Source organism: Pistacia vera, unplaced genomic scaffold (genome assembly GCF_008641045.1).
Source record: "Pistacia vera cultivar Batoury unplaced genomic scaffold, PisVer_v2 Contig84, whole genome shotgun sequence".
NCBI lineage: Eukaryota > Viridiplantae > Streptophyta > Magnoliopsida > Sapindales > Anacardiaceae > Pistacia > Pistacia vera.
The window spans coordinates 407,418-429,451 of NW_022196712.1; the positions used below are offsets into that span (position 1 = coordinate 407,418).

The following is a 22,034-nucleotide window of genomic DNA, read 5'->3' on the forward strand; positions in this document are numbered from 1 at the left end:
ATTTTTCTCTCAAATTAGAACAAAAAACCTCAAAGAGAAAAAAAATGATTCAATCCTTAAATAAACAAAATTGAAATGAACAATACATATACCTAAAATCGATAAAACAGAAAACAGAGCTAATTACCTTGAGTAGTGAAAATTTAACAATTTCAGTCTTCAGAAATTTTAAGAACGAATAACATGAGAAAGAGAAAGAGAGAGACAGAGAGTAAAGAATTTGGGGATAAAATCATAAAAAACAGGTAAAGCTGTGTAGAAAAACACTAGAGAGAGTTTTAAACTTTTAACATGATGTGGGCTTAGAATATATATATATATATAAAATAAGTTTTTTTGTAGACCTAGATATACAGTATGTATAATAGTTCTTATTTTTTAAAAATCTGAAGGTGGGTCTGAGTATATATGTTAATTAACAATTTTTTATGGCCTGTATATTAATAATTTTTTTTTTCAAATCTGGGCCTACCCTCAAAGGGGCTGAATCCGCCCCTGGTTTTTACTACTCATCCAAATTTAATCAATAAACATTTAAAATCTGTCAATAATGTTTGTTGATGCAAGATTTATACCAACTAGAGTGATCTAATTGATCTTGGTGAAACCGGAACCAATGTGTGTGTAATCAATTAAAATCAACAATATAATAACTTTAAATACAAAGAAAGTAAAGAACACAAAGGAATTTTAAAATGTTTCGACAAGTTTTAATCTTAAGCTTACGTCCAATGTATTTCTTATTTCTTAGAGAGATTACAAGAAATAATAATATACCTAAAATAATTTACTAACCTTTTTGTTGGAAGGAGTTTATATGCAAGTTTTTTTACAAAGAAATGAGCGAAATTAAAAGAATTATAATCAAGATAGAAGTACAACTTTGATATTCTCGCAATTCAACGGAATGTAGTGAGACTCTAACTTCTTAAAACTTAATGAAAAAATCACACACAATAATGTTAAAGGGTTAATATATTGTTTAGAGGTTAAATTGATGAAATTGTTGATAAATTGATGGCATTTCAAAAACTAGTAAAACTCAATATAAAAAGAGTCAAACACAGAGGTTAGCGTCGTATTTCTAAAACTAACAGATACCCACTAAAAAGGCCAAACATAGAGAAGTTATGGTAAATTTCTGCAATCAGTGAATGCTCCATTAAAAAGGGCAAACACGGGATTAACTATGTTAACCCTTTTTATATAATTTCATAATTAGTATAGAGTATTTCTGTTTTACAGGCTGGTACCCGCTGAGGAAAAAAAAATGAAAGCTTGTTGGTTTCACTTTTAGGGAGCCCACTTACTTCTGTTTCTTTTCCGGTCTACCTCTCCAGCTCTCCGTCTCAGTCTCTCTAAAAGATTAAGTAAAGCTTAAATGTGGAAACTGAAGCAGCTGATACCGGGGGACGATGATGACAGAGAGGCGAGCTTGTCGGATGAAGAATCAGACGGCTTCTGTTCCCTCTCTTACACGCAGGTAGTTCTTTCAACATAACTCACAATTTTCCCCTTCCTTTTTTCAGTCATTGACTTGTTTCGGTCATCAAGATTCATCTTTTAATTCAAAGCCTTTGTGGGTGTTTTTTCTTCTACAGAGAATGTATGCTTTCGCTGCGTGTTTGGTCGGTGGTTTCGCTTGTATGTTTCTGGTACAAAGACTTCTGAATTTTTTTTTTTTTTTTTTTTTTTTTTTGGTCAGAAAAAATAAATGAGTCGATATGTATGTTAAAATCAAAATGTAGCGTAAATGGTATTAATCGGCTTTGATTTGGAAGCAAGAACTGCTTTGGGTTTTACTTGTAAAAAGCTTGTGAAAACTGAAGTTATGTGAACTGAAACAATGATAATATGAGACGCTTGATGCCTAAAACTTAATTCTAATTTGAATATTATCAAAATTTTCCACTTTTTATTTCTTATATGGTTAGAATGCATGATTTAGTTTGGTTGGGGGCAAAGTTTAGGAAGCTTCATAATGAGAAATTGCTCATTTAAAGGAGAAAAATCTAGATTTTTTAGCAATTGAAATATGAATTTTGAAAGATTTAAAGATGCATATGGGAATTTATCGTTAAGTTGCTCACTGAACCCAAAAAACTAATCTGTTGGTGGTTCTTCAACTTTTTCTCATAACTTTTGCTTCTTTTGCAGTCAATGATTTGTTTCTCAAACCCATCAAATTCGCAATATTATTCACCTTTGGCAACGTATTGGCAGTTGGAAGTGTGGTTACTGTGCATCAAGCTATGAGTGTACATATTAATTTTTTAGATTTTCTGCTACTTACTCTCTGATGATATCCAGACTAAAAGTCCCTACAAGTTTCTTAGTTTTGGTGATTCATCAATCATATTGTAGGAATCATGGTATTTTCTAATAATAAAACTGTGGTCAATCTGCTTGTTTTGCTTCTTCATTTCATCAAGAAAATGGAGGCTCTCATGAAATTTTCTAATTCAGACATTCAAAAATATAAAAATAGAATCCGATATAGTTTTTCCCGTGTCAAAGATTCTACCAAATTGCTAAATTCGCTCTATCCTTATCCATATACTAACATATGGATTTTGCTGACTTCGACAAATGCATCCAGACTGTACATCTTCCAATAATTTTCACCTGTCAAAGTTGATATAAGTTGGTTTATATTGAAGAGAAGACTTTATGATGTTCAAAGTTGGTCTATTGTTTTCAGCATGATTTCTTCCTGCAGTCACTTTACTTGTTTCAACTGAATATTATTGCTCTGAATGTTTCTCAGATTCTAAATTCCTTTTCATGTTTGGCAGCACAGCCTTCCTTATTGGACCTGGACAACAGTTAAATATGATGTTTGATTCCACACGTCTTTATGCAACAGCTGCATACCTTGGATTTGTTGTTATTGCTCTCATTTCTGCTCTCTGGGTACGTTTACACTCTTGATCCTGATTCCCGTTTTAGTAATGAGGTGTTTTGAGTTAAAGTGAAAGCTTGGAAGTTTGCATGCAAAATACCTAGGATATATGACGATATTGAATAGGGTTCCCCTGCTTAGATTGTTCAAATTTGCTAGTCCAAAAACATATCTTGATACAGTGTTTTATTCTACTGGATGGATCTTTCTCAGTTCACACAACTATTTAGCAAATGAAATATATGGTTTCTGTTTAGATTTTGTTTAGTTCATATCTATCAAGAAAGAATCTGATGGCATTTCCTGATGATTTTCTTGTTAGATAAAATATCTTCTTTGACACCTATCTCCACTTCATTGAATTTAAAAAATTGTATGATTGATTTTTTATTTTATTTTTTAAGCTCATTGAGTGCCAGAGAGTTTTTATATTTCTAAATGCTTGCGAATTGTATATTCCAAGTGGTGAAACATTTAATCATTTTTTTTCTTTATCAACACCATGTGCCTCTGTAAGCTGCCTCAGTTCACGTCATCAAGAGAATTTTTTATGCATCTCTCTGTGTGTGTGTCTCTCTCTCTTGCTCATGTTCATTGAGATGCTGAAATGGATCCAAATCTTCAAACCATCAGAACTTTAACAAAGTGATGAAAGTTAAAAACGTGGGAAACATACTTCAAGTTCAGTTTCACCCATTTTTAGTTTCGTACTCATAATAGCATACATTTTAATCCCTGTGTCCATGCATTTTTTTATGCCAGTAGTTCTGCTGTTATTCAGCTTTATTTCAAATATGCCTTAAGGATGAGAGCAACTTTGGCATTGTTTCGATGTTAATGATATGATTTTTTGTTGGTTTAATCAGTTCTCACTAATACTTTATTTGAATGTTGCAGATCCATAACAAAATTCTAACAATACTCGCAATCATTTGTGAAATCTGTGCTCTTATCTGGTAAGTTTGCTTTTTGCCTACATCCATCATTTTGCTGGCAGACACTGGCACACTGCCTTGATTTCTTTTTTACTGAGTTTTCGCATTTCTTCAATTCTATTCTTTGGTGCTTGCCCTTCTAACCAACACTCCTCCGGCAAAGATAGTCCTATTTTGGATCAATTTTACTTGTTTCACTTTGAACTATTATCTTATACACACTGCTTATGTTATTTTCTTTCGAATTGCTACAGGTACAGTCTAAGTTATATTCCTTTTGCTCGCAGAATGGTTTCTGAATTAATGGTTCGATTTTGTGACACTGAGCTCTAGACAATGCAAACTCAGAGGACAGTATTTAGATGAGACACTGTAGCGGTCTGTTTTCGCTCAAGGTTATTTGATTGATTTGTGTTTTCATGGCTTGTGATTGTTATAATAGTGACATTTGAGAAAAGAATTCTGTGAAGGCCAATGCCAACATTGGCAACAACACTAATTTGTGAAGCTAATTTTTTTTTACTTGGTTGAAATTTTATCTTATGACTAAAAGATCAGCTAATTTATGTGTAGACATTACAAATGAAAACCTTAATTTTGGATATTATTTGGGACATGTTGCATTCTTCGTCATCAAATGAATATACAAATTTCTCAAGTTAAGTGATGAATAAATTTCGTTATGGATGCAGTAAATTCTTCTTTATGTGCGGTAAATTTAATGAGCATGGATTTATGCCATGTGCCCCAAGGATCTACTATTGTTCAATGGTAGATCTACGGCGTGTGTCATTTCAATCTACCTTGAGCTAATTCCATTTAAAACTTCACTTATAAGTGTGCTACTCAGACAATTAGTGGTTGGTTCTAGATACCTTATATTTTTTTTAAGGAACTAGATCTGGAACCGATGGTTCTTGAAATAAACCGAAACTTGTAACAATGGTTCTGGTTCCAATTTTGGGTACCCTAGAAAATTTTTCACCCTCAAAAAGTTTATAAAATGATAAAAAAACCCTTAAAAACTTATAGGCTCCGTTTGGCTTATTATTTTTACCCATATTTTTAATCATATTCCCCAAATATTGTTTGGCACATTATTTGAGAAATATTAGTCTATTTTTTTTAATTACTTTAGACCTCTTAAGTTTATTAATTTCATTAAATACTCCCAGAAAAAAAAGTTTAAAAATTAACAAAAACACCCACACCCACCAATACTTGCCAGATTCCGGCAACCACCGTCGGTGATAGTCGGAATCTGTCACAACGGTCTACACCACCATCGAAAATAACCGGTAATTCACTTATCTGGCCTTTTCCAACCAGATCTACAGTAGATCTGGCTGGAAAAGGCCAGATCTAGCCGTCAGCAACGGCCAAAGAAATGGCCGTCGTTGACGGTCAATGACGACCAAATCTTGGCCATCGTTGATAGACAACGACGACCAAAGATGGACATTTGCAGCCGTCGACGGCCGGCTAGATCTAGCTTTTTCCGGCCAAATCCGTGAATCTAGCCGGAAAAGGCCATATCAATGCCTTACCTGCCAGATCCGACCGGTCTGTGGTGTAACGCAATTTTCCAGCTAGATTCCGACAATGGTGGCCGGAATCTGGAACTGCGGGTGGTGAGGGTGTTTATTAAATTAGCAAACATAGGGGTTTTTTAATAAATTTTATCTCGTAATACTCCCCTATTCAAATATCCAATATTATTCCCAAAATCCTATCCAAAATAATAAAACAAACGGACCCATAAATACCCCACCTAGCACTTGTTAACAAAAAATAAAATTAAAAATACATTATAAAGTCTTCAGGCATTCTAACTCCAGTTCAACTTCATGGAAACTAAAAATTTCACATTACAAATTACAATAATTTGTTGAAAAATCACAAATTCAACTTCAATGGAATTTAAAGTACATATAATGTTTATATATGGAATGTTTATGTGATATAATGCTATCAATAAATAAAAGTATTATTTACATACTTCTTTTTCCTAGCTCAATGATTAAAACAAAGAGATTGTTGCTACTAATAACACGTATAGAAGAATTAAGTATTCAACAGTGTAATTTATACAAATTAACAAAGATGGTTTCGGTTCTTATTCTGGTTCTCCACTACAGGAACGAGAACGGGAACTGGAGCCGCATAATGTCAGTTTTAGATTTTTGGAATTGAAACCTACCCATTGACGGTTGGTTCTGAGTAGGAACCGAAACCAAACCCTAGGTGTCCGTTGGTTCCAATTTCGATTCCGATCGGTTCTTTTGAACACCCCTAGTGACAACACATATATAATATGATTTTTAACTCGAATGGAGGGACTCTCCCTCTCTTTTCCATTCATGTAAGCCACCTTGATAGAAAATTCATCTTTGTTCATCATATTTCTCCTTTGTAATCAATCTTAATGTAAAGCAAATGCTAAGCAATAACATAATATTGTCAAACCACTTTAGAAACCTCATTTGTTCTCACATTGTGGATTCATTAATCCATCCATAACAGTTAATTTTAATCACGTACACATCTTATTCTATCATTTCGTGACTGATTGGATATCACTAGTTGTTACGAGTTTTCGTAACAACATATGCATATCTATAAATGAGTGCAACTCACGTTAATTATTAAGATTTAAACTCTTAAGTAATTGGACATGAGCATGAATGTTGTTTTATTAAAGATTGTCTCTAAAAATATATATTTACATATATTTTTTCATATTTAATAATAATTTAAAAAAAAAATTGAAAAAAAAAATAGCAAAAATACATATGTCAGCACAGGTGAGGTGACATGACAGCTAGAGACAAATTTAAAAAATAAAATAAAATATTCCTGCTTGCTTTAAATGAGAGAAGAAAATCTTTTGATCTTGTGATAATTTTCCCACTTCCCACATTCATCAACTTTCATGGTCTCTTCGTGTTCCTGTGAATCTCTGATGTGATGGCTATGGCTGCTAAAGGAGAAGAAGAGAAATGGGTGAAACATTACTCATCAACCCATCAACTTCTTCTAGTGGGTGAAGGAGATTTCTCCTTTTCTTTGTCTTTAGCCCTTTCCTTTGGCTCTGCTACAAACATCTGCGCCTCTTCTCTTGATTCATACGGTATACCAATACAACACATTACATTGTCTCCACATATTCATCTGTCTTCTGCAGTCCAATTAGTTAAAAATTACTCTTTTTGCATGAAAAAAGAAAAAAAAAAAAAAAAACTGATCTTTTAACTTTGATCTTATTATCATCAGATTGTAATGAACTAACGGTTTAATACTTACATTTTAAGTTTAAAGGTGATACTTTATCATTGTTCGGAAAAGATGTGTATTGGTTTGATGGACAGTTGGACACTCCTCAGCAACTCTAGTATTCATTTCTCTAGAAAATTTTATACACTCTCTATTGTGGACTAAAGAAACTTTTGGATGTTCAATTTGGCACAAAATTGACAAAGAAGAACCAAATAAACAATTATAGAATCATTTTAATGTTCTCTTGGGATTGACTTGCGAGTGCTTGTTGTACAAGTAATGGTATAACTAAAGATTTTTTATATTTATTATTATTTCTTCTGGTGTTTTTATTTTATTTTTAACTGCCTCTTTGGGGAACTCAAGTAATTAATTTTCAATCGTTTAGTAACGGTGATCAGCAAATACAAGAAAGCAAAATCAAATTTGGAAACTCTAGAGAGGCTGGGAGCATGCATTTTACATGGTGTTGATGCAACCAAAATGAAGGTTCATCCTCATTTGCGAATGAGGAAGTTTGATCGAATCATCTTCAACTTTCCTCATGCAGGCTTTCATGGAAAGGAACATAATGTGCTTATGATTAAGTAAGCTGCCTTATTCTAACTCTTGGGATTTTGTGATCCTTCTTCTGAATAGCTGATTCCAAATGCTCATCATAATCTGTCTTGACAGGATGCATAGGAGTCTTGTGCAGGGTTTTTACAGAAATGCAAGCGGCATGTTGAGGGCTAGTGGTGAAGTTCATGTAAGCCACAAAACAACTGGTCCATTTTGCAGCTGGAATCTTGAGGAACTTGCTTATAGAAACTCCCTGTCATTAATCGAGTGCGTCGGTTTTAAGATAGAAGATTACCCTGGTTACAACAATAAGAGAGGAGATGGTTGGATATGTGATGAGTCCTTTCCCTTGGGTGAATGCAGTACCTTCAAATTTAGATTCTCTCAATCTTCGAAGAAGAAATCTAGAAGGACAAGGAACAAGAGAAATGCTAACAGAAGACCTCAGCAACTTCAAGAGTTACCAATCCAAACGCAGAAGCAGGGAAGTTCAATTGGTCTAACACATTATCATACAAATTTAACCATAGATATTAATAGATTCCCAGGATATGTGGGGGTACCTTTAACGATAAATATGAGAAGAGAAAACCCCTGGAACTTTTATGGTAGCTTTAATAAGGCAAGGGAGACATTGGCAAGAGCTGGTAATGGTGTGGACTATTTTGTTCAGGAACCGCACCGGTTTGACAGTTTTAGACATCCTCCCACAAATTTCAACAGAAATATGAATGACCAACAAGAAAGTGCAAGGATCTCTAGCAGTTGCTTCAGCTTCAATAATGTTAGGGAGACACTTGGAAGAGCTGGTCATAGAGTGGACTATACAGTTCATGGATCAGTTATTCTTGGCTTGGAAAGGTATATGGAAGAAGCACCTGAAAGAACCTTAAATGGTTATGCATATATGGATGAACTTCGCCGTTCAAACAGTGTGAGATCAGCGCGGCTGCGAAGCATGGTGTTGGATTATGGGGATCGGGGTTAAGGCCTAGGGATCTGAAATATAATTTTGTAGCTTGCACACCTTTTTGCCTCTAGTTGTGAATGCTGTAGTTTTGCATAGGTTTTGTGATACAAGGTAGAAAATATGCCTTCTGCTTTTGTTTCCTCCAAGCATTTCAACTATGTGGTGTATGTTTTATAGTTTTGCCTCTCGCCCAGATTCTCAAATGTATTGATATGCTACTTTTGGCAGTGGTTAAGCCACCTATAACATGATTCTTGGGATTGAATTGGTGCAACGGGTTATTTAATATTGAGACTTTTGTGGAATTGTGGTTGTTATAGTGATAAATTCTGCATATTTACAGGATAATTTGTGTTCCAGATCATTTTGATTCCCTCTATCTGTGTTTTAGTTTCAAGATTTCTGTTCACTCCCTTATGAGAAAAGAGTTCTGTCAACTGTTATATGCTTGTATGAAACTCCCGTCTTCTGATTTCTGTTGGTCAAAGATTTTCAATCAGCGAATTGAGCTCCATCAAGATGGACTCAAGGTTTGCAACAACAAATAAACTTTATGAAAGCATATATGAAAAGAACTCGATATGTTCTCAAAATGGATTCCCTGCTTCCCATCAACTGTGCCCAAGCCATTGGGCCAGAAAAATTATGAAGCCATTTGATGGGTTGGGCTAACCCAATGCTCTTGCAGTTCAGGGAAGAGTTGGACCATTAGTTGGGCATCGCAATTCACAAAAAACCAACTTCTCCATTAGTTAAAGGGCCAAGTCCATTACCTAAAAACTCCCCAAAAGTGAGGGATTTTGAAGATTATTGTTTCTTACATGAAGTCAGTTGAAGAGTAGAGACCCATGCCTACTTGCAGATAAGATCATACCTTTACTGGAAGCCTAACTTAAACTTACTGACACCACTGGCAACAAGAACCAACCAAGAATGGCCAGACGAAAGGGACGGACAAAGAGATCAGTATCCAAGTTTTAGACCATGCAAAAACTTAAAAAAAATAAAAATTGAGAACAGTATTGTGATTGTGATGTGTAAATGACATCAACTTTAGACCAAAACAACATGTGAAAATCTACCAAAACTTGTTTTCTAAGCTCATGAAACTTTCTTAAATGTGTCTGTCGGCAGCAGCAGCAACAGCAACTTGCCCATTTCAATCATGAAAGTATTTAAGTCATTTTCTCAATCGTAAATGCTACTTCTTGTTATTAAAATAACCTTGTCATCTTTAGCGTTGTTGTATATGCATCTAAAACTTTCTCCAACTGTCAAACAATAGTTTGAAAATTTGCTCTTATCTGGTAAGTTTGCTTTTCGCCTACATCCATCGTTTTGCTGGTACACACTGCCGTCATTTCTTTTTTACTAAATTTTCGCATTTCTTCAATTCTATTCTTTGGTGCCTGCCCTTCTAACCAACACTCCTCCGGCAAAGATAGTCCAATTTTTGATCAATTTTACTTGTTTCATTTTGAACTATTATCTTATACAAACTGCTTATGTTATTATCTTTCAAATCGCCACAGGTACAGTTGTTCTATTCCTTTTGCTCGCAGAATGGTTTCTGAATTAATGGTTCGATTTTGTGAGACTGAGCTATAGACAATGTAAACTCAGAGGACAGTATTTAGAAGAGACACTCCAGCAGTTTGTTTTTGCTTAAGGGTTATTTGACCGATTTGTATTTTCATGGCTTGTGATTGTTGTAATGGTGACATCTGAGAAAAGAATTATGTGAAGGCCAATGCCAAAATTGGCAACAACACTAATTTGTGAAGCTAATTTATGTCTACTTGGTTGAAACTTTATCTAATTTATGTGTAGACATTCCAAATGAAAACCTCAGTCTTTCATTGAGATTGTAATTTTGGATATTATTTGGGACATGTTGCATTCATCGTCATCAAATGAATATCCAAATTTCCCAAGTGATGAATCAATTTCATTATGGATGTAGTAAATTCTTCTGCATGTATGCTCTTGTGTGGTTAATCCAACGAACATGGATTTATGCCATGTGCCCCAATAATCTACTATTGTTTCACGGTCCCATTGTTGTTTTTAAGTTATAAATTGTCCATAAGTTAAATGACGTATATAATCTGATTTTTTACCCGAATGGAGGGACTCTCTCTCTCTTTTTCCCATTCATTTAAACTGCCTTGGCAGAGAGTTCAACTTTGTTCATCATATTTCTCCTTTGTAATCGGGTCTTGTTGTAAAGCAAATATCCATAATCTTTTTTCACTAACTTTTTTTACAAATCTGACGTGACAGTTAAGTTGATGCTATCACGTTAATACTACCACATCAAAGATATAAAATAATTTTGATTAAACAAAAAAAATAATCATTCTTTTATAGGAAAGAATAATTGTTCCTTGTGGAAGGAATAATTATTTTTTTTATAAGGAACAATTATTCCTTATAAAAGGAATGATTGTTTCACTTTTCATAAAGAATATCTATTCCTTATGAAAGGAATGATTGTTCTTTTATAAGGAATAACTGTTTCTTCTTAATAGTATCTTGAGTGTTTTGAGTATAGTAAAAGTTAGCATAACAATATTAATATGCTTTATATTAGGATTGTAAGAGATTATTATGATATTAAATTATAAATATAATATTTTTTATGATATAGAAATAGCCGTAAACTTAATTCTAACTTATGAAATGAATTTAAAAACCTCTTTTGTTCTCCCATCCGCTGGTTAATTTTACTCACACACGCATTTTATCCAATCCCACGGTGATCGGGTATCACTGGCTATTGCGAGTTTTCGCAACAGCCTATGCATATCTATAAATGAGTGTTAATTATTGATTTTAAAGCATGAATGTTGTTTTATTAAAGACTTTCTATAAATTTATATTTAAAAAATATAGCAAAAACAAAGAATAATACTACACATACATCATTCTCATATAACATTTCTCATATAACATTATGTGGCAAGATATGATTGGGTGAAAGTTTAATTTTAACTTTAAATTAGCCAATCATATCTTGCCACATAATGTTGTATAAGAAATGTTGTATGAAAATGATGTATGTGTAGTATTAAATGTGTCAGCACAGGTGAGGTGACGGGATGGCTAGAGACAAATTTCAAAAATTAAATAAAATATTCCTGCTTGCTTTAAATGAGAGAAAGAAAAATCTTTTGATCTTCTGATATTTTTCCCACTTCCCATAGAACAATAATGACCAACTTTCATGGTCTCTCCCTGTTCCTGTGAGTCTCCTGTCCTGTGATTCCACCCCCCCCCCCCCCCCCCCCCCCCCCCCCCCCCCCCCCCCCGCCCCCCCCCCCCCCCCCCCCCCCCCCCCCCCCGCTCACGTGTGATTTTCACTGCTAAGAAGAAGAAGAAGAAGAGAAATGGGTGACACATTACTAGGGCTGGTTAACGAACCGAGCCGCTCGCAAGCTGGCTTGCTCGACTCAAGTCCTGCTCGTTAACGACTTGGTTCATCTGATAACGAGCCGGCTCAACTGGCTCGTGAACAAAACAGCCAGTTCGAGCCATACAGGCTTGGCTCGTCTGGCTCGTGAGCCGCACCTGGCTCGAAAAAGCGGAGTGTTTTTGAGAATTTCTAAAAATTGAGACTTAATTAAAATAATGCAAACAAGTTTTGAAAAACAAACTGGCCCCTATTAGTAAAATCCCCAAATCGCAAAAAATCCGTCACACTCGAACCCTTGCCGTAAAATTTGAATCAAATCCTCCCAAAGTGTTGATTTGCGGCTAGATCTTGTTCATCTTCGTTAGCTTCGCCGGATCTTCGCCGGATTTGTTCTCTTCGTGGACCTTCCACCGTTGGATCTTCGTCAGATTTTCGTCAGATCTGAACTGGATATCGTCGGTTCATCATCAGTCCTGGCTAGTCGTTGGGATTTATTGTTTGTTTGGGGTTTGGGGTTTCTTCAATTTTTGCATCAATTTTAACTTGTTTTTCGTGATTTGTTCGTCTGTAACAGGGGGCTTTTTCCGGTGAAAGAATTCAGGAAGAGCAGTCTGTGAAGAGTAGTGCCATGATGTGTTGCTGTGAAACCCATACACACAAGAATTTAGGCTTCTCACAAAAATAATTTTGTCATTATAATATCAAAATTGTGACTATTTTTTTAATGTGAGGAATTATATTAGTCCCAGGTTAGTCACATTAAGCTCGTACTCTATGTGTATGGTGACGAAAAGCGTTTGGTCACCATAGCTTATTATTGTTGTGACATTAATAATTTGTCACTTCAAACTAGTTTATTGTGATAAATTATTTGTAACAATAGAAGACATTTTTATCACTATAATATATTTTTGTTATAATTGATTTTATTTAAATACCAAATGATAAGTTTTATAGTGAGAAATAAATGATGACGAAATTGATTTTATCAAAAATTGTGAATAATGACTAATTATCTTCTCATAATTTTATAGTGATCAAAATTCATTTGTCATGACCTTATCGTGACAACATTTACTTTGTCACATGTTTGTTTATATGATAATATTATTTATCGAAAATTATATAGTGAGAAAAATAATTTTGTAAAAAATTTAATAACAAGACAAATATTTTTAATACAATATTTTTACATTACAAATTTTTATTGTCAAAATAATATAGGCGTGGCAAATATTTTTTGTCATCTCAAATGCTTTTTTTCTCCATTTCCATAACCTTTCTTGTATATTTTTTGGGTAAAAGGTAATTGTATAAAGAAATAAAAAATAAGTCTCAACCCCTACAAAGTCAAGTCCCTTGGACAAGCCCAAGCAACCAAGACAAGAAAACAAAAAAGGTGGCAAGGATTTACATTCCAAAAAGCCACCAAGCAAGCCTCAAAGAGGACCATAAAAAATGACCAGCAACACAAAACAATGCCAGATTTTGGTTTACAAAACAAGCCACTACATATACACGCAACCAAACAAGAAGAAAAGGAGGAAGCAGCAGCCTGCAATCTGTAAATAATTCCCCACGAAAACAGTTCTGGAAAAGCTTCTCGTCAGCGACGAGAAAAGTCTTCTTCCAAGCCTCCAAAGTTTCGACATAGAAATATCTACAGACCAAATAATAATACTCACCACTTTGTAGGACAAGCACTACTAGAAAATCACAAGTGTAAGCAACTGCGGACCTGGCACAGAAATATAATGCAGGATAATCTAGAACATCAATATAAATATATACACTTTTTGTCAAGATAATAGAACAAAAGAATGACCTGAAAACATGCCCAACGACCATGTGACTTTATAATGTGCTTGAGATCCAAGAAATACAACATTAGCATGGAATTCAAACCCAACGAGTAGATTAAGACTGCATTATGGCTAATACTTTTTCAGTTCAAAATGAAAAGTCTTTCACCTCCTCCACAAAAGCAACAAATATTTCATAGAAGTTCGTGAGGTGAAATTATTTATCTCAAAGAAGAAAGATACATGAGTATATTCATAGTTAATTCACACATCATAAGAGCTGACCTCCCATTTTTCAAGCTAACATCCAAGCCGAGCAAATTGGAATATTGAGCCTTTTAACCAGATGAAGAGTGAAGGTTTCCGGCAAGTTTGTAGCCTCTACAATACAGACAAAAAAAAAAAAAAAACGTAAGCCCATGTTTGGTTTAATTCTCATAGAATTTAACAGAATCATAAATGTAAGGAAGAATCAATGACTGCAATGAAGAACACTGAAATTTGATTCATTCACTGTTTGGTTAAGGAAACGAAATGGTAGTGTTACGGAAAGACCATATTAATGTGTATGCAATAATGCCGTTACATCACATAAAGGTCATCAGCTGAAACACAACAAGCAATCAGCAATTTTGATCACGTTTTCACTACACTCAAGAGTCAGACACATCCTATGAAATATACCAATAAGATATTACTGAAGCAACTACATTTCAAATCAAATTCTTTAACAAAAGAAGAAGAACAATTTGCAAGATACAATAATTAAATTTTACCTCTTGCCACCACATTAAGTGGGAAAGATCCTTATCATTTAGAACATTATCATTTGATACTTCAACTTTCTTCGAGCTTTCGTAATCCCTCTCGAAGCCTTCCAGTCTTTGAAAAAATAAATCTGACCAAACGTGTCGCTGCTGCTGTTACAAATAAACACAGTTCAATTGTTCACTCTCAAATACTCAGATATCGATACCAACATCAATTTCACAATATTTTACAAGTCATAAGTTCCCACAATAACAAAACTCATACATGTTTGTATCTTTTTCTCTCTTGAGATGCAAGAGTATAGTAGAGCCTAAAAAAAATCCATTAAGAAGTGAAGTAACATGAAACTAGCATTAGATAGGACCAAGAGCTTATTTCAGACAAATTTTAACCAAGTTGCAGACAATTGGATTAAAGTAATAGAAGCTAACCAATAGGTCTAAAATGGCATATGAAAAATAATCAATCTGTCAATCCAAAATTGCTTACTCTTAAGTTTTGCACAAAACTAATATAAAAAGACTTATTATCAAAGAATGTTTTATCAATCATTCAACTGAAACGTAATAAGCTTGATACACCAATTCACTTGTTTTCTTGAGCTATAAACATTTTAGTATTAAAAGAAGTTGAATTAATTATCTAGAAAGCAACGAAAGAGAGCAAAGGGCAAGTACTTTGCCACGAGAGAGTATGGTACAATGTGAGAGAGCAATGCTAGGCTTCTCTGCAACCTGAGATTGAATATTCAAATAGTGACAAAGAAACAAGAGAGCAATATAAATCTATTCAATATTAAGCAAAGAACTCAACGGCACAAGAAGCAGAGAAAAGATAAATCAATACTGCTGTTATTTAGGATAACCAAAGAACTTAAAGCAAGACTAATGCTGAACTCAACAAGCAATCATAAGCAACCCAAAGTTTGAATGTCAGACAAAAATGCCATCAAACACAGAATCAATGTAACAAAAAAATAGACATCTCTTCTTCTAGGGCTTTAGACACAATAAATTTATTTAACTGTGAAAACATACCTCATGGGAACTCCTTGTTGCGAATATGCAAATAGGGGTAGGCTGCATACAGAGCGGCATTCATGTTTGTCATAATGCATATAGTAGAAACCTCTACAAAAACCCAAAGTAACCGCTGTAAATTCAAGAAAAAATCTTAAGGAAAGAGAAAAATAAAAATAGCTCACTAGAGGCTCTTCATAGTGGGGATGATCTCCTGAGAGGTTGTAATGGCAAGCACAGTGCATGTAGCAATCCTAATATGTTATCTTCTCCCACTTCGCCGTCTCATCTAACCAAAATTTTTCAAGTAAATCATCACACCAATTGAAATCTTCAAAAGATGTTTCTAAATACACAAACTATAGACAGCAATATTTAGATTCTCATTTCGTAAACCCAAAACACAACAAAACATGCCACAAATACTGTTTCCTGTTACTCTCATCTTCAAAGAGATTCCAAATTTTATAGGCCTTTCATACCAAATCCAGGAACTCCCACGCCCCGTTCACGATTCATGACATAATCTAATCCTCAAATTACAAAACAAAACAAAATTGAAACACAGAATCCTTCAAATACAAACCAAAATCGCAAATATACCAAATGCATGTGATTGATGACTAAATTAAAATATGAATCAAATAAGAATCAAAACCTAGATTAACAAAAGATTTTAGGGATGCTTCCAGGCATCGTCGTGATGACCTAAAGAAGTAATCCTCGCTTGCGAGGAGCAATTAGGGGTGGAGTTTTTGAGGCGGTGGGGTGGGGAAAAAAGATATAAACGGTTGGGCCATTTTTTTCTATTATTGGAAATTGATTTTTCCTTAATTATTAAAATTGGTTTTTTTTCTTTTGTTTAAAAAACTAATTTTTTTCTTTTATTAATAGACAATTTTTAATAAAAATAAAAATGTTTATCTTTAATACATAAAATATATATTATTATCATCATATCCAACATAAATATATTATTCGACCTTTCATAATTTTTATAAATTTATCGACCAAACTTTTCAATAAAGCTTTTTTTAAGTTTTGATATCTCTTTAATTATCAATTACTTATGTTTATAAAAGAAAAAATGTATATCTTTAATATATAAATTTATTATTATTTGTCATAACTATAAATATTGTAATTGATTTTTTGTTATAATTTCAAGCTAATACTATTCATCATTTACATCATATATTCTCATTCGCCTTATAAATTAAGTTTAAATCAATGACTTAATTGAGTTCTTGCTGCAATAAATTAGAAATGACATTAAATTAAATAGATATTAACTAAACCATATATCAAACACCTATCTTAAGGATACTTGAATTGCATAATTTACCTCAATTTCTAATTTCATATGATCATATATTATATTACTTTAGTACGTGACAACCCAAAAGAATGAAAGTGTTCCAAAATGGATGAGACACCGCCTGTATGGTATAAAAATTTGTTATTCATCAATCAAATTGTTTGTAGGGTCTTTTTCTGATATTAGTTAATTTAGTCAAGTTTTATTAGTCTAAGTTATTATAAGGTTTGAGTAGTATTAGGATTAAGTATTGTTAGGTATGATGAGAATATAACTCATTACAAATATAGGATATGATATCATTAGATCCTTTTAAGATTAGGATTAGGATAACTTGTAATGTCTAAAAGCATAACCATATAATTTATTGTATTTTTTTTGGATAGGATGATTTATGCTAAAATGTGTTCTTTTTTTCTTTTCTTTTTCCAAATTAAGAGTAAATTGTGTGCAAAGATCATTTTGGAGTTGCTAAACATTAATGAAATAAATTAAAAAAAAAAAAAAGAGCAAAAAAAAACCCTTTTTTTTTTTAAAGAACAATACTGCGAGATTTGAACCAGTGCATTCTTCTCTCAATTCTCTCCTTTAACCACTCAAGCAAACCTACTCATCTATTTCTCTTCTTTACTAATTATATATATTCATTTCGTTCTACATGTCTATCTATAATACAAACTCACAACTGAATGTGAGGGAAACAATGCGTTTAGAGAGTGTTTGTCCCTTCTCCCGCTTCTTCTCCTTCTTGCGTTTTATTTTCTTCTTTCAGGATTTGGTTTTCCCAATTCAATTTTACAAAGAAAAGAAGAGACCAAAGGCGGCTCACTTCACCCAATTCAATTTCCCTTTTTCATTGTAAACACGAAGGAAATTAGGAGAATCAAAAGAGAGTTCATAAAGACATTCCCTTTTCCCTTTTTGCCCAATTCATTTTTTTCCCTTTTTCCCTTTTTGTAATCATGATTGAATCGTTTATTTTGTTATTTAATCTTTGATGTAAACTTGTAATACATACCTTAATATTTAACAGGATTCAAATATTAGCTATAACATTAAAGCCGAAAATGTAAATATTTTTATCATTAAAGCCGAAAATGGTACATAATATTTACATTTATAAAATTATTAATGATTTTGTATTTTTACAATTTTTTGGCCTTTTAGTTTTTAAAATAAATAAAGGAGACCATATTATATTTTTTTTAACAAATTTTGTCACAAAATATCACATTTAATTTAACTCAAATATTTTGTCACTAATACCTCAATATAACATTTATAAATAATTTTTTTTTTTTTTTTTTGGTAATGATAAATAATTCTTTTGTGACAATTAGTTTGTAATTATAGCATGTATTATTAAATATAGTGACAAAGTTTTTTATGACAAATATGTTTGTCACAATAACAATTTACCTTGGTGCTTAAATTTTGACTCAAACATTTTGTCATTAATATCTCTATTTTAGCATATATTATGACACTTTATTTTTGTAGCAATAAATAAATTCTTTGTGACAAATAATTTGTAGTTATAGCATGTGTAACTAAATATGACTAAAATGTTTTATGACAAAATATGTTTGTCACGATAAAACTCCACCTAGGTCCAAATTTGGTGCCAAAAATTTGTGACGAAATATTAAGATAAAATTGTTTTTCTTCATATATTTCTTATGGATTTCTTTATTGTGATAAAATAATAACAATATTTTTTTGGTCACTGTATATTCCTTTTGTCATACTAATGTGATGTTTTTTTTATTTTCATAATACATTATTAATTGTGACGAAATAGCTTTTGATAAATTAATTTTCACAATATAATATATTTCTTGTAGTGATACAAGTTAATGCTTATGTATATGTGAAGAGTAGTGCCGTATGGGTCTGTTTGACTGTTTATTTAAATTGTTTGTGAATTGTGATTGTGATTGTGGTTGGGTTGGGAAAAAAATTCAATTGCATTTTGTTAATGTGTGACTGGTTTTTATTTAATTAGTGGTTGTGGGAATGTGGTTATGGCGTTTTGCATTTGCTGGTGGGGGCTGGCCGACAGGTAGTTTTTAAATGTGTTTGTGCTTGTTGTGGCTTGTGGGAATTGGGTCCTGCATCTGTGGTGGGGGACTGGGGATTTAAAAATTTGTGGTTGACTTGTGGGAATGTGTTGGTGTGGGGTAAGAAAGCAGAGCCAGTACCTTAAATATGGTAGATGAGATTTGTGTTTGTTGTTATTCATTCTTGCTATAGAAAGTAAAATTTATTGGGGCAAGTAATGTACGTAATATAAATGCCATCTAAGTTCTCCTGTACATAAAGGTCCCATGTTACATTGATGCTCAAATCTGACTCAAATTGATTGCCAAAGGAAGACAGTTGATTTAGTAACCCTTTATGTTTGAACAATGGTGTCAAATGTCCTTTTCCTGTCACATTGTGTTGAACTACAAATCCCAAGAATGCCAACAACATAATCTCCCTGCATATTCAAACATCATCTATTATCGGCACACATAAAGCCCACCCTGTTAAGTTAATGAGAAGCTTAGTAAAAGCATGCTTAGTGAGCAAAAATAAGAAATGCAATTTGCACTAATGTGGGGTCCATTTGGGTCCACTTCAGTCTAGTATAGATGAAATGGGGATCTACCTTGGTTTTGTGTGTATTCTAAGCAGTTACTGTAAAATTATCTATATTTTTTACCCTTAAATGTAAGTAGACAGAAAAAAGATCAATGGAATATGAATTCAAAACAATACTGAAGAAGGTTTTAGACTCAAGATTCACTCAGAGGAACTTTTGCTGGGCCCCCAGAGGGGTCATTCAAGCTCTTGTGGAATCTGGTTCTCTTAACTAGAATAGAAATAAATACATGTTATAGCATATGATATGATGATAATGGAGAAACTCATGATATGTGTGAAACAGATTATTCTTCAAAACTTACTTTGCATAGAACAGATGATTTCCCAATCTGGCCTATGACTCACATGGAATACGGGGTGAGTTTCTTATATGGCATCATGGCAGCACATAGATTTATGTACCCTTCCAATTTATTTACATAAATTAAATAAATTAAGTTCAATTTCAATTTATGTACCCTTCCAATTTATTTACATAAATTAAGTTTATATATGCAACTTTAATGAATAATAAAACATGTTAAATTCAAATATTATAACATGTGAAACTTAATCAAACATGATACAAAACCAATGTCTCTAATTAAAGAATGAATGAATGTTGGGATGTATTGGTGACAATTAATATTGGTGTGCAATGTATATGTATTGGTTGATGTGTGTGCAATGAGTAGTTTGACATTATTCATATTGGTTTTGCATTAATTGTTGATTTTTTTTTTTTTCATTTATAGGTTTGTAAATGAGGGTAATTTCTTAAGTACCCCTGCAATACAAGATACAATTACCGATACACCTGGCGGTAACCTAACTTGAATGCAACCACTACTGATACGAACAATATTAGTTAGCCCGGATAATGGGGATGAAAATCAAAAACCGATTCAGAAGCAAAAAAGAGCGAAGACTTTAGTGGCATGTCGGAGTTCAAGGAGTGGTACTCCCTAATGGCACCAAAAGGCGAGATGTATCCATTGCAAAGTCAAGTTGTGTATTAATGCCACCGGAAGCACCACCCAGTTCAATAGACATTTAAGCCGGTTTAGGAGAAAAGCTTCCATGAGGCACAAACATATTATTGTTTCTGATGCCGTAATGATGTCCAACTACTATTTTGCCAGTTTTAAGTGGGAAGTTTGACATGTCGAAAATGAGGAATTGATCGCCATTGGGTGCTTATGCATGAGCATCCATTTACAGTTGTGGAGGAAGAGGGCTTGAATAATATAATGAAGTATGGGATTCCTGGATGGACTCCGTTTCCCGCCACACTTGTAAAAAAGATGTATGAGGTATATGAAAGTGAGAAGGCCATTGAAGACTTTGTTGAAGATTGTGACAAAATCAGTTTGACTACAGACTTATGGATTCAGAGAATCAAAAGATGGAGTACATGGTGTTGACCGGGCATTGGATAGATAGTAGTTGGAGGCTGAATAGACGTATCCTCAACTTTGTTCGTCTACCTCCTCCTGGACTGGTATTGCGATTGCGGATGGCATTTTCAAGTGCCTAATGGATGGGAATTGAAAAAAGGTATAACATATTCTATGGATAATGCTTTAAGTAATGATGTTGCGATTAAGGTTTTAAGGAAAATTTTGAAGTTTCGGGAAACTCCTTTGTGGAGGTAAACTGTTTCATGTGAGATATTGCGCACAACTCTGAACCTGATTGTTCAAGATGGACTTCACAAATTAGGCACATCATTGACGACATCTATGAGAGTGTGTTGTATATCACAGTTCCGAAAGCAGACTCAAGGTATTTTCTGAGATTGTTCAACAACTTAAATTGTCGTATCGAAACTTATTCTTCATTGTAAAACAAGGTGGAATTCTACCTATGAAATGTTGGCAACGGCAACTAACCAAAAGGTTTTTCCAAGAGTGAAAGAGAGGATATCAATTATCATAATAATCCGATGACGAGGATTGGAGAAAGTGGAGAAAGTTTGTGAAGTTTTGAAAGTATTCAGTGGTTCAACCAAACTCATTTCAAGAAGTGATTATCCGACGTCTAATTTATTCTTGAAGGAGTGTGTGCAGTGAAATGTATGTTGATAGTAAAAGTGAATCTAAAGATGAATTTATTAGAGATGGTTAGGAAAATGAACAAGTTTGATAAATATTGGGGAATGTAGTATTGATGTATGTGCTCTATATTGCATCCTCATTGAAAATGAGGGTTATTCAGTGGCATTCCCTAAGATGTATTCAGACAGAAGGACGGGCAAATATGGTAACGGTCCGGGATGCATTTATGAGTTATATGGGGAGTATGTTCAAGCTAACCAAGGTGTGACTATCGCCCGTGCTTCTACATCACAAGGGGATGGACATGGAGCCATTGGTGGAGTGGCTGCGGTTGAGGACCGAGGCATGGGATAATTTTAGCACTTTTCTGGACGTGGTTG

General features: G+C 33.6%; 2 protein-coding genes across 2 annotated transcripts; both read left to right on the plus strand.

The window, feature by feature from the left end:
• Positions 1-1,753: 1,753 nt before the first annotated feature.
• On the plus strand, positions 1,754-4,446 carry LOC116118241 (vesicle transport protein SFT2B-like). The gene is made up of 4 exons (XM_031404202.1): positions 1,754-1,805; positions 2,768-2,913; positions 3,800-3,858; positions 4,092-4,446. Exons 1-4 carry the CDS (start codon positions 1,754-1,756, stop codon positions 4,168-4,170), a joined length of 336 nt encoding a protein of 111 aa, XP_031260062.1. The 3' UTR covers positions 4,171-4,446.
• A 2,358-nt stretch (positions 4,447-6,804) lies between these two features.
• LOC116118242 (heavy metal-associated isoprenylated plant protein 41-like) lies at positions 6,805-8,662 on the plus strand. The gene is made up of 3 exons (XM_031404204.1): positions 6,805-6,967; positions 7,502-7,700; positions 7,789-8,662. The coding sequence occupies exons 1-3, from the start codon at positions 6,805-6,807 to the stop codon at positions 8,660-8,662; spliced, it is 1,236 nt and encodes a 411-aa protein (XP_031260064.1).
• Positions 8,663-22,034: the final 13,372 nt, after the last annotated feature.

Bases quoted from the DNA above. Each gene is read 5' to 3' on its own strand.
- LOC116118241 (XM_031404202.1), top strand. From the start codon at position 1,754: ATGGTATTAATCGGCTTTGATTTGGAAGCAAGAACTGCTTTGGGTTTT. The intron at 1,806-2,767 runs GTAAAAAGCTTG...AATGTTTCTCAG, and splicing joins AACTGCTTTGGGTTTTACTT to ATTCTAAATTCCTTTTCATG. The intron at 3,859-4,091 runs GTAAGTTTGCTT...GAATTGCTACAG, and splicing joins GAAATCTGTGCTCTTATCTG to GTACAGTCTAAGTTATATTC.
- LOC116118242 (XM_031404204.1), top strand. From the start codon at position 6,805: ATGGCTATGGCTGCTAAAGGAGAAGAAGAGAAATGGGTGAAACATTAC. The intron at 6,968-7,501 runs GTATACCAATAC...TCAATCGTTTAG, and splicing joins CTCTTCTCTTGATTCATACG to TAACGGTGATCAGCAAATAC. The intron at 7,701-7,788 runs GTAAGCTGCCTT...CTGTCTTGACAG, and splicing joins CATAATGTGCTTATGATTAA to GATGCATAGGAGTCTTGTGC.